General features: G+C 42.6%; 1 protein-coding gene across 1 annotated transcript in view; it reads left to right on the top strand.

The window, feature by feature from the left end:
* The window catches only part of LOC149542172 (uncharacterized), a 120,715-nt gene that overhangs the window by 49,558 nt on the left and 58,848 nt on the right, over positions 1-12,309 (top strand). The window contains exon 3 of the mRNA XM_089797196.1: positions 1,263-1,346. Within this exon, the coding sequence (XP_089653322.1) occupies positions 1,263-1,346 (84 nt within the window). The remainder of the gene's footprint in view (positions 1-1,262; positions 1,347-12,309) is intronic.

The raw sequence follows: 12,309 nt of genomic DNA, 5'->3' as shown, positions 1-12,309 counted from the left end.
TCTACCACAAAGGTATGACATGAGATTTTTCAATAAATGCTCTATTATTTTTTGATCGGTAAAATGCTGGAGCCATATAAATTTTATTAATAATTTTTTTTACAAAGCCTCCGTTCAAACATGCAATGATAGGAAAGAATAGAGAAGAAAACCTCCAGTCTAGCTTAGGACAATAAATGCTCTTCTTAATATCAGTTTATTTAATTATTATTTCTTAATTTTTTATATTTAAATATATTAATTTTATTATATTAATTTATTTAATAATATTGTTTTATCTACTCATTATTAAAGTTTTATCTTAAAATAGGGACATGACAATGAGAGAAAAGGAAGTTGATTAATAATTAAAATTGAACTCTTGGGTGCATATCTGCTTCACTTCTGGCTATCCAAAATAAACTTACCGTCAATGCATTATTAGGTTGTGCATTAGTGAGCTCTTGTGGCATCCATTGTGCCCTTTCTATATGTGCACTGAAATGTGAGAATAATAATGCTAATAATGGTGCCCTTTCTACCACGAAGGTATAATAGGAGATTTTTCAATAAATGCTCTTCTTAATATCAGTTTAGCATAGATCTTAGAGACATGCAGTATGTGATTCAATGGTTAGTGATATTAGCTAAGTGACAGTGTTGGTTTATTCCCATATATCAACACCCTAGCTATAGAAAAGGAATGAATATTGTTAGGAAAAAAACATTAAAATTATTTTGGTAAGATAATGCATGTTGGATTTAGATTTGCATTTTTAGCAACTGTCTTTTTGGTGGGTCTCTTCAAGAGAAATAAAGAAGCTCCAGAGTTATAGGAGTGATAGTGACATTTTTTTTGTAATAGAAGAGAGCTTATGTCCTACATAAGTCTTCAACAGCAAGATTTTGAAGGAAGTAAATGAAAAAGGAACAGTGAAACATATGGATGTCCATGATTAACTCATTGTGACTTGGAAGTATATTTTGTTGCTATACAACAGTAACATACCAAAACATCTAACACTAACTAATGGGGGTAAACCTAAACCATATGATCCAAGTACAAGCAAAAATATTTATATGCTTTAACATAATTTTTTTCAGTCGCTCAAATTTGATGGATTAATATATTATTAAAAGTGGTTGGAAGAAACATCCAGTACACAAAAATTTCTTTATTCTTTGTATTTGTAGTGTTTATTTGAGGCATTATCGACAGTTCCTGAAACAAAAAACTCTCTGCTTGTTGCTAACAGCTGAGTTATATTATTTTTTTGATGTAGGTGAGGCTCTGTCGTGCTAAGTCAACTGGACAAATCTATGCAATGAAAAAGCTCAAGAAGTCAGAAATGCTTAGTCGTGGACAGGTCTTTATTATTCCTTCCTTAAATAAATGAGGCTAAATGCGAGAGGAATTTAGATGCCTTCTTTGTATTCATGTTTGCAAGTTGTAATTTTAAGTGTCGGTGACATGCTATAATGTTAACATGGAATTGAATATTTCACTTTGATAATTGTTATTGATAATTGCCATTCCAAATATTAATTACTTGAGAATACTGTCAAACCGTTTTTTCTTATGTGTAATGAAGGAAAAACAAGCACTGTACATAAACTCCTCTACTTTTATAGTGCTATCTGCTTCTCTGGTTCAGGTCTACAAAATGAGGACTGCAATCTATCATAAGTTGCATATTTTGGCAATTTCCTTTCTAGGATACTGGTCAGGATGTAAAACCACAGCTTTTTCCAATGACTTTTGGCATATCATGATCACAGATTTTAGTTGCAGAACTGTAGACGACAAATTTTGTCAACTGTATTAACTGGACTAATTAGTAAACTTCTAGGCCACTGCTGTGCAACATAAAAGGGAACAATAATTATATATATCTAATGGTCATGGCAGTAATAGAAGGATGGGATAGGAATGGAAATAGCTAATCACAACACTAATAAATCTTTAATGAAAGTAAATGTTAAATCTCTGTTTTTACCATGGTCTAATTTTGTAGTTTGAATTATATTTTCTAAAGTGACATGTATATACCCTTTTTTGAATAAAACTTAAAAATGCTATAACATCATCAAATAGAAGCTAATTTGTCATTACATACATAAACAAGGAACATAATGTAATGTTCCCATTATAAAATAAATTGTTTATCAAAATGTTGTAACGGGCCAATTGATTTAATACATCTTGGACCCATTTTTATTTTTGTTTCCGTAATTTGTGTCGCCGTTGGCTATCTTTGTACACCCTCGGAAAGTTGTTCCCAACGGGTATTTAAGCAGGACAGGTAGGTTGTCTTTAGGTATGCTTTGGATTATCTTCTATGTATTGCGAATTCTTGTTGGAGTTCTGGATCGTTCGCCATTTCGGAAGTGAAAGATCTTCCCTATTTGGCTTGTGCGGTTTCGGTGGGATTCAACCCTCACCCTCTTCCATTGTTGCATGTAATACTTCACTCAGATTTGGCAAATTGGAGCACCATCATTCGGCATATATTATTCGTATTTAAGTTTTTGATATTGTGTCTGATCCACTTGTGTTTTTGTGAACGAATTTGCATTCATTGTTGTGGCTCAACACCTAACTATGAGGCATTCGGCATTTCCATACGGCTGCTAGAGTTACCCGTACAACCCTCATTCTCCACATGACTTCCACCTTACCCCACATCTTCCTTGCACCCTCCACCCAATACTGTACGACCTACTGTATAACTTGTCTGTTCTTCATACTGTAGGGCCTCATAAACACTGTACGACTTCCCCTCCTCTGCTTCCACTATACGGCTTCAAACACTCACCTACCCGTACACTTTGACACCGTATGACCCTCACTCTACCATCCAGACACAGTACGGTCAAGTTACTTGCAACGTATGGCCAATCCATTCGCAGTGTACAACTAGTGTACCCTCTCCGTACCACATCCTCTGGTTACTTGCCATTTCTATGAAATTTGGATACAGTGAAGTTTGTCTCCTCTGGGGTTGGAACATTACAGTGGTATCAGAGTCGGTGATCTTGCTAGCCTGTGAACAGTGAATAAGAGTTTATAGCCGAAAGAGAAGGACACATTTCGTTGATCGAATGGACGTCGAATCAGAACCAACAGCTGCCGAACTCGTGGCACTACTAAGGGAACTCGCTAGGAATCAGGCACAGATCACTGATACTCAACGACTCATGGAAGAAACTCTCAAGAAGTTAGCAGACAATAAAATATTCGGAGAACAAAATGGTCACAGTGCAGACTTGGTGTCAGGTAAATTAAACCCTCATCCAACACGCTCTTGACCTTCCATGCCGATTGTTAGCCGACTGGATGGTCTCGACAGTGTTTCTGTAGCCGACGGAATGATTGTCGTCGGTGTTTTGTATTTTGTAGCCGACGGGTAAATAGTTTGTAGCGGACATAATGTTTGTGGCCGACGGACTCCTTCGTGAAGGTTCGACAGATAGTATTTATATCCCATCTAAGATCATTGTAAAGCATCTTCTATCATCTTCTATTACTCATCTTATGAAGCATAATGTATGTCTAGCATATGCGGATATAATTCTGCTGTTTTATTCCATTGTCTGTATGCGTTGATTTCTTTACCAGTACGGTAAACATTTGGCGCGGTACGGGTAAATTAAAACAATGCATACAGACAATGGAACAGAATAATAGAATTATATTCGCATATGCCAAACATACATTATGCTTCATAAGATGAGTAATAGAAGATGATAGAAGATGCTTTACAATGATTTTAGACGGGATATAAATACTATCCGCCGAACCTTCCCGAAGGAGTCCGTCGGCCACAAACATTATGTCCGCTACAAACTATTTACCCGTCGGCTACAAAATACAAAACACCGACGACAATCATTCCGTCAGCTACAGAAACACCGCCGGGACCATCCAGTCGGCTAACACCATCCCCCCCAAAAAGAAAAGTCGTCTCCTGACGACTCACAAAATATCTTGATAGCCACCTATACTGCTTTCTCGGTTTCCAACTTCTGGATACCCTGAGCCAAGTGTCGCTGCACTGCCTCCGACTGGACGATCAGCTCCTCTCGAGCTCTCTACGCATCGACCAAGACAGCCTCCCAGCCAACACCTACTCCCAGTGCCTCTGTACACAGATACTCCATGCCTGCAACAGCTTCAAGTCTTCTCAACTGGTCACACTTCACGACTGATATCCGCAACGACCGGGGGTCCAGGGGGCAATGCCCCTGCGGGGTTGAGGGGCAGCGCCCCCGTGGGGTCCATACACCTTCCCGACACTTTGAATCTCTAGCTCAAACACGCACTCCTAGGCCTACAGAGCAACTCCCGCGGACAGTTGCCCACGGAGCAACTCTCGCGGATTGCAACTTAATGCAGTGAAGGCGAAGGCAAACACCAAATACGCTGATCCAATTTTGCCAATGATTGATTCAGATTAAATTGAAAGCCGATGAAAGGCGTATTCCTCGCTTGGCCACAAGTCACATGTTCGAATTTTGATTTCCCCCATCCAAATCACCTCAAACCTCTTAATACCTTCAATACTAACGGCACAAACCACGGCAAAATCCAGCACCCCTGCGATCTTAAAAAAAATGGAATTCCAAATGCTGAGATTTACAAGTTCTTGTCGCACTGCCGCAGGATGAATTCGCAAGCCTTTCAGGAACAGATCTTCGACAGAAGAGGCACAATTTGCCTTTGAATCGACGCTGCCAAAGGCCAAATGGAATTGGTGTTCAAAATCCCCTGCGGATTCACTGAGCATATAACACAGTCTCACATAGTTTTTGCGGACAAAACACTCGCGGACATGTTATGCAGCGCGAAAAAAACGACCCCGTGGATTAGTTCTTGCGGACTACCTACTGGAAGTTTGAGATAAGCTGTGGGGAAAAACTTCCGCGGATAGGAGAGTTGGCCACGGGGCAATCTCCCGCGGAGATGCGCCCACGGGCCATCTCCTGCAGAGAGTTGGCCGCGGGGCAATCTCCCGCGGAGTTGAGCCCGCAGGCCATCTCTCTGCGGAGTTGAGCCCACGGGCCATCTCCCGCGGAGAGTTGCCCGCGGAACAATCCCCCGCGGAGATGTGCCCGTGGGCCATCTCTCGCGGAGAGTTGCCCGCGGGGCATTCTCGCGCAGCCTACTCAGTTGCCTTTTTTTTAAAAAAAAATATTTTTACAAAAAAGGAAAACAACACCTCAATTCTGCCTCCAGGCGTCGTCATTCTGCAACGACGAGGGAGTCAGCTGGCCATTCTGCGATAGTGATGGAGTCTTCCTGGCACCATATATTTGCAATTTAAGTCCGTTGACTACTGGAGGCACCTCTTGCTCGTCCAATGTCTCCAATTTTATCGATCCATTGTCACCGACCTTTTAGATTTGATATGGTCCAACACATCTGGCCTTAAACTTTTTCGGTTTGACTTCATTTCGACCGTCGTACTTGAGTACCAATTGCCCCGGCGAAAACTTGTTGAGTTTGAGATGTTTGTCATGCCAGGCCTTACGTCTGTTCTGTGTCACCTCCATTGCCCACTGTGCCTGCGGTCGTCGCATATCTAGCTTATTTCCTTGCTGTCGGCACCCTTCAACCAATTTTATGGTGCGATGCATTATTTTCTTCTTGTGCGGTCCATTCACCATGTACCGGACGATGGAATTTTTCTTTTTTCTGGGTCTGTATTGTATGTCCTTCCCTTCTTCAGCTGTAACCTCCTTTGCGTCATCTACTTCTCTGTATTCCTCCGAACACTCATTTTCCTCATTTTTCTCACCTTCGTCGACCCTTAGCATATTACAACTCGGAAAGAGTTTGTAGTCTTCTATTTGCCAATGGTAAAGGCCATTCACTGAGTCTAGGTCGTCGTCATTCGATCCTCCGTCTAGTCTCAATATTCCTTCTTCGTTCGGTTCCATTCTCCTCTTTTCTTCGTCGTCATTTTTTTCGTCGTCACTGTCGCCTTCACCTTCTGAGTCTGACGATGCTGCCTCCTCACCTACCATTTGTGTGTGCAGGTCAATTATGAATCTTTTGCCTCCGCGCTCCATTGATAGGGTATTTCGTTTCCAATCATGTTTTACTTTTGCTTGCACCAACAAGTCCATCCAAGAATAGCATCATATCCTTTTCTTTTCAATGGAATCACCACAAAATCCAATAAAAATGGTTGCGTTTCAATAGTTACCGATTGCGCTTTCAAGATTTCCAACAGTTTGATTCCATGTTGGTCTGCCGTGAGCAACTGAAATGTAGGTGGCCACAGCGTCGACTTTCCCAACTTCTTCCAAGTATCCTTCGGCAACATATTCACGCCGGACCTTCCGTCGACAATTGTGTCTGTCAGAACATTTCCCAAAATCCTCATCTCGACGACCGCCGGATGCCGTCCGGAGGTAAGTGCCAGTAGCATTGGGTCTGTTGTCATCACTTCCCTATTGTCCCTTGTGTCCTCCGTTGCTTTCGAAAACGGTGTATGATTCAGAATGGCCGTCTGTAACTGGGGCATTGTGAGAAGGAGGTCACTTATCTTGATCGGTATCTCCGTTTGTAAGATCTGTCGTACAATGTTTTGTTCTGCGAAGTTCCTTGCCAAGGTGCCGGTGATGTCCTTCAACTGAGATGTCCCCGCCAACGATGCCTTTGCAATTTCCGCCTGCACTTCCCCCAATTTTCTCTTTTCCTCCGCTTGCCTCCGTGTAATTGCCAAAACCTCCTCTACATCCGTGCCGACAATGATCAAGTTTACTCCAGACTTTGGACACTTGGAATCTTTGTGATTGCCGGGTCCGCACCATCTGCATAATAATTTCGGTGTGTTTGCCGCTGTACAATCCCGCGCAAAATGACCCCACAAATTACATGCTCGGCATTGAATGATCAACCGTTCGTTTGCATCATATTGAGTTCGACTTCGGCTCCCATTATTATTGTTATTGTTCACATTGTTGTTATTTTGCCCTCTATTATTATTCCTGTACCCTTCGGATGTGGCACTTGTGCTATTCGTATTTCCGCTACTGTCCGATGGGGAAGCCTCCTGTGTAAGAAGCACTTGCGGAGATCCTCTTGTCTTCATGTTAAAGGGGCACTCCTTTGTCGAATGGCCCATGATTTGACAAATGTCGCAGAATTGATTCTTTGGACAGGATCCTTTAGTATGACCGTTGGTCTTGCACTTCGTGCACCTCAGCTCACTGCTTTTTGACTCCTGCATGTTTTTAAACTCCTTTATCATGCGGATCATGTCCTTCTGTAGGGCACGAATCTTCTTACTGTTTCCTTCATCGTTGCTGCTATCACCTCCGGCAGGCTTGTTGTCATTCGAATCAGATGAGCTAGTCTTCGTCTTCTTCTTTGTCTTCAGCTCACTTTCGAGGTCCAATGCTCTGTTATAAGCTTCTGTATATGACGACGGTGGCACAATTTTCATTTCCTCCGCAACTTCGAGCATAGGCCTTCCACAAACCATCTTTTCTGAAGTCCGTCTGCTGGCTTACTTTCCATTTTATTTATCAAATCTTTTAATTTTTTGGCGTAAACGCGGATGGTTTCGTTCTTCCCCTGCTTAGTATTGAAGATCTCTGCTACAATTTCATTATCATCCCGCAACAGTTTAAATTTTGCCAGAAACTCCTTTTTAATGTTATCCCAACTGTTTAGCTTTTGTGGATCTGTATCAGTGAACCAATCAATTGCTTCGCCTCGTAAGGTGGCCGGAAATTGCCTCATCCAGTCGTCTTCATCAGTTATCCCATTTGCCTTCCAGATTGTTTCACATGTTTTGCAATGTCGAATGGGATCGGCCGTACCATCGCCATTGAACTTCGGCAGTTTCTCTTTTGGTCCCGCCATCACAGTTGGTTTCTGTAAACAGGCGTTGCTCGGTCCTGCAACACTGGCGCTCTTCACTCCCACACCGGCGGTCTGCACTCCCACATCGACAGTCTGTACTCCCACACCGACGGACTGGTCTCCCACGCCGGCGGTTTGCACTCCCACACTGGCGGACTGGTCTCCCACACTGGCGGACTGCACTCCCACACCGGCGGACTGCTCTCCCACATCGGCGGACTGCTCTCCTACACCGGCGGACTTAACTCCCACACCGGCGGACTGCTCTCCCACACCGGCGGACTCAACAGCTGCGAACCTTAGTGAAAAAGGGTTTTCTGAAGTTGTCCCCTGCGGAAGTATATCTAGGACGAAGAGTTCACTCCACGCTCTTGCTCTGTCGGCACTCCGAGTTGTGCGAGTCGATGCTCTTCCGTCTAGATTCTCTTCCCTCGGCGAATAGAAATTAAAAAACTCCTCCCGTGCTTCTTCCACCAATTCTACCCGTTGTCGAGTCTCCTCCAACAATGCCTCCACACTCTTGTTTCCGTCGGCAATCTTCTGGAATCTCCTTCAGCAGTCTGCTTGCTGTGCCAGAATTAAATGTTCTTGTGCAGTACGAATTCCATCTTTTCCCTTCGCCTTATTTTGATCCTTGTTAAGCTGATTTGGCATTAATCTTCATTCCTCCCACCTTCCAGATTCATACGGCAACGACGCCAAATGTTTACAGTACGGGTAAATTAAAACAATGCATACAGACAATGGAACAGAACAGTAGAATTATATTCGCATATGCCAGACATACATTATGCTTCATAAGATGAGTAATAGAAGATGATAGAAGATGCTTTACAATGATCTCAGACGGGATATAAATACTATCTGCCGAACCTTTCCGAAGGAGTCCGTTGGCCACAAACATTATGTTCGCTACAAACTATTTACCCATCGGCTACAAAATACAAAACATCAACAACAATCATTTTATCGGCTACAGAAACACTGCCGGGACCATTCAGTCGGCTAACATCGACTTTTCCCCCACGAATGGAGGCACAACACGGAGGCAAACAACCAACCTTTGAAGAGATGCAAGAACAACTGAGAGAAGACTGGAAATCTTGAGGAAGATATATCCTACAAAGATTATGCGGATTTGAGAATGAGATATTCGGGAGGTGGAAACAGAGGATATTTTAATGATGATCTCAAAAGAAAGTTGAGTAAAGTCAATATGTCTCCATTTGACAGATCCGGTTCCATATCTGCGCAAGCGTGAGTAATGAAGGTCGATACTTCCGGCTGAATCCTATGCTTGAAGAAGCAATTAAATTTGCGGTGCTGCACTTGGAGGGAGTTGTGCATGAGTGGTGGCATCACGACACCATCACATTAGGACATGATCAAATAAATACTTGTGGAATTCACGAAGAGATTGATAAAGCAATTTGATGGTAAAGATCCGGAACTCAATTTCAAAGATTTGGCACAAATGAGACAAATTGGATCGGTCGATCAGTACACTGCGGATTTTCAGAAACTCTCTGTTTTGGTCACGGACATTTTCGAAAGAAGACGAGTTGTACTCTTCATGGATGGACTGACAACACCTCTAAAAGGTTGGGTAAAGGAGTTCAACCTTGCCACCCTGTCGGAAGCTATCATTAAGGCATGGAGTATGGCATCGTCATTCGTGCCATCGTCTTGAAGTTACATTCCAAATTGGCAATGTTTTCGAGGGACAAACGTTCGCCCAGGAAGTTGTCGTTAGACAAAGCTACTAAACAAGAACTCCGAAGGAAGAAACTGTGTTTCAATTGCAAGGGGCCTTGGGAGCCTGGCCAAAGATGCCTCGAAAAAGGAAAAATCCATTACATTGAGGTCATGTTTGATGACGAGGATGAACAGGAGGAAACACTCGTTGAAGATCACCCACATCACGACAACACTGACATGGTTAGTTTGAACTGTACGGAAAGAATTGCAACTTTGGTGCGGCGCGGAGGAACTATTGCTCTAGTTGGCAGCCTGAGGTGCATAGTTTTTCGGGTACGGGGTACCCTTTAGGGACAGAGGGTTACGGTGATGTCGGATAGCGGAGCTACTGTGAATTTCATAAACTCGTCTCTGGTGAAGCGAAGAGGTCTACCCATGGAGACACACATAGGCTTTCAAGTTAAGGTTGCTGAAGGGACTCTTTTGCCCTGCACGCACCTTGTTCCTCAGCTAAGTATCATAATGGCGAATCGCATGGTGACTGAGGACTTTTTCTTAGTGGATCTTGATGACATGGTAGTGATTTTAGGAATACAGTGGATGGAGACACTTGATGAATACACTCAGAGTTTCAAACGGATGGGCTTCACTTTTGTTGTTGAGGGAAAGAAGGTTGTCCTCCGTGGAATGGCAAATGAAGGTCCAAAGGAAGTTTCTGCGCATCGGATGGAGGCAATTTTTCGGCATGATGATGTTGCGTGGGCTACAAATTGTTTTATCTCAGCGGAACCTATAAAAGGGCATCGAACACCTCCACAGGATGATGAACTTGAGGATATTTTGAGTAAACATAATAAAGTTTTCATTGACATTCCTCCTGGCATACTGCCTCATCGAGGGTTTGAGCGTACTATCGAGTTGGAAGCAGGAGCCAAGTTGGTCATAACCACACCATACCGCCAGCCAAAGAAATTTAAAGATGAGATTGAAAAAACAATTCAAGAACTGCTAGAGAAAGGATGGATCCGTCCTAGTTCTAGCCCTTTCGCATCATCTGTGGTTTTGGTCAAAAAGAAGGATGGGATGATGCGCACGTGTGTGGACTACCACGCATTGAACCAAAAACAATGAAGAATAGATATCCCATTTCGAGGATAGATGAGTTGCTCGATGAATTACATGGCGCAGTCTATTTTTCAAAAATAGATCTCCGTTCTGAATACCATCAAATCTGCATGAGGGAGGAAGATGTAGAGAAGACGGCCTTCTGTTGTCACTACGGACATTGTGAGTTTGCGGTCATGCCATTTGGATTGACCAATGCATCGGCTACATTCCAATCATGCATGAATTGCATTTTCAACAAACAATTGCATAAGTACTTATTGGTATTTTTTGATTATCTTATTTATAGTAGGACATGGGAGGAGCACCTGAAGCATTTGAATGAAGTCCTAAGTATCATGGAGGAATAGTCTTTGTTCGTCAAGCAGTCCAAGTGTGAATTTGGTATGATAGAAATATTGTACTTGGGGCATGTTGTCAGTAAATATGGAGTTCAAGTGCATTAGAAGAAGATTTAGGCTATCCTTGATTGGCCTCCCCCAAAATCACTCACGGATTTGCGAGGATTTTTCAGATTGTGCAATTATTACTAGAGGTTCGTCAAAGGATTCTCTCAGCTCAGTGCATCTTTGACAGATCTAACAAAGAAGGGGTCTTTCTAGTGGAACAAAAAGGCACAACTCACTTTCGATAAACTGAAAGAGGCAATGAGCACTTGTCCCATACTGGCATTACTTGATTTCACTTGACCATTCATTTTGGAGTGCGACCCATCCGGAGAAGGCATTGGCACGGTACTGATGCAGGATAGACACCCTATAGCTTATGAGAGCAGGAAGCTTACGCAAATAGAATGCCTCTATTCTATCTATGACAAGGAGATGTTGGCCATCATACATATGCTAACCAAGTTTCGACAGTATTTGGTAGGTGCCAAGTTTGTCGTCCACAAGGATCACAATAGCTTGAGATACTTTTAGGAGCAACGGGATTTGAACAAGAGGTAGTAGAAATGGGTAAGCAAGGTTTAGGCCTTTGATTTTGATTTTGAGTATGTAAAAGGAAGAAACAATGTGGTTGCAGATGCTTTGTCCAGAAAGCCTGTCGTCTGCTTACTAACCCAGATTTCAGTCGATTGGAAAGCACAGTTGTTGGTAAAATATTCCAAAAACACATTTGCTTGTGAGCTAATGGATGGCATCACCAAGGATGATAGGTACAGAGTAGTAGATGACATCATTTACTATAAGAGCTAGATATTCCTAGTGCCTGAATTTAAATTGAAGTAGAAAATCCTGAAGGAAGTACACGACTCACCCTTGGCAGAACATTCGGGCTTCCTCAAAATGTACAAAAGTCTACGGGAGAGGTTTTCATGGAAAGGATTAAAAGGGGACGTGTTGCAGTGTGTAAGAGAGTGTGTGGTCTGCTTGCAAAACAAATCCGAACATACCCTACCTATCGGGTTACTGCAACTGCTTCCAATTCTAGAACATAAGTGGGAAAGTATCTCGATGAATTTCATAACGGGGCTTCCCAAGGTGAACAGAAAGGATTGTATTTTCGTGGTGATTGACAGCTTGACAAAGTACACACATTTCTTTGCCATTCCCTTAGAATTTTAGGTCGCACAAGTTGTCAAGCTGTTTTTTAGATAAGTCTGTCGTCTACATGGGTTACCCCGAAACATT

Source organism: Cupressus sempervirens, chromosome 8, assembly GCF_028749045.1.
Source record: "Cupressus sempervirens isolate cs-2001-9-10 chromosome 8, ASM2874904v1, whole genome shotgun sequence".
In the NCBI taxonomy this organism is placed as follows: Eukaryota; Viridiplantae; Streptophyta; class Pinopsida; order Cupressales; family Cupressaceae; genus Cupressus; species Cupressus sempervirens.
Note: the sequence above shows the minus strand (reverse complement) of the source record. Positions and strands in the feature narration are given on the sequence as shown.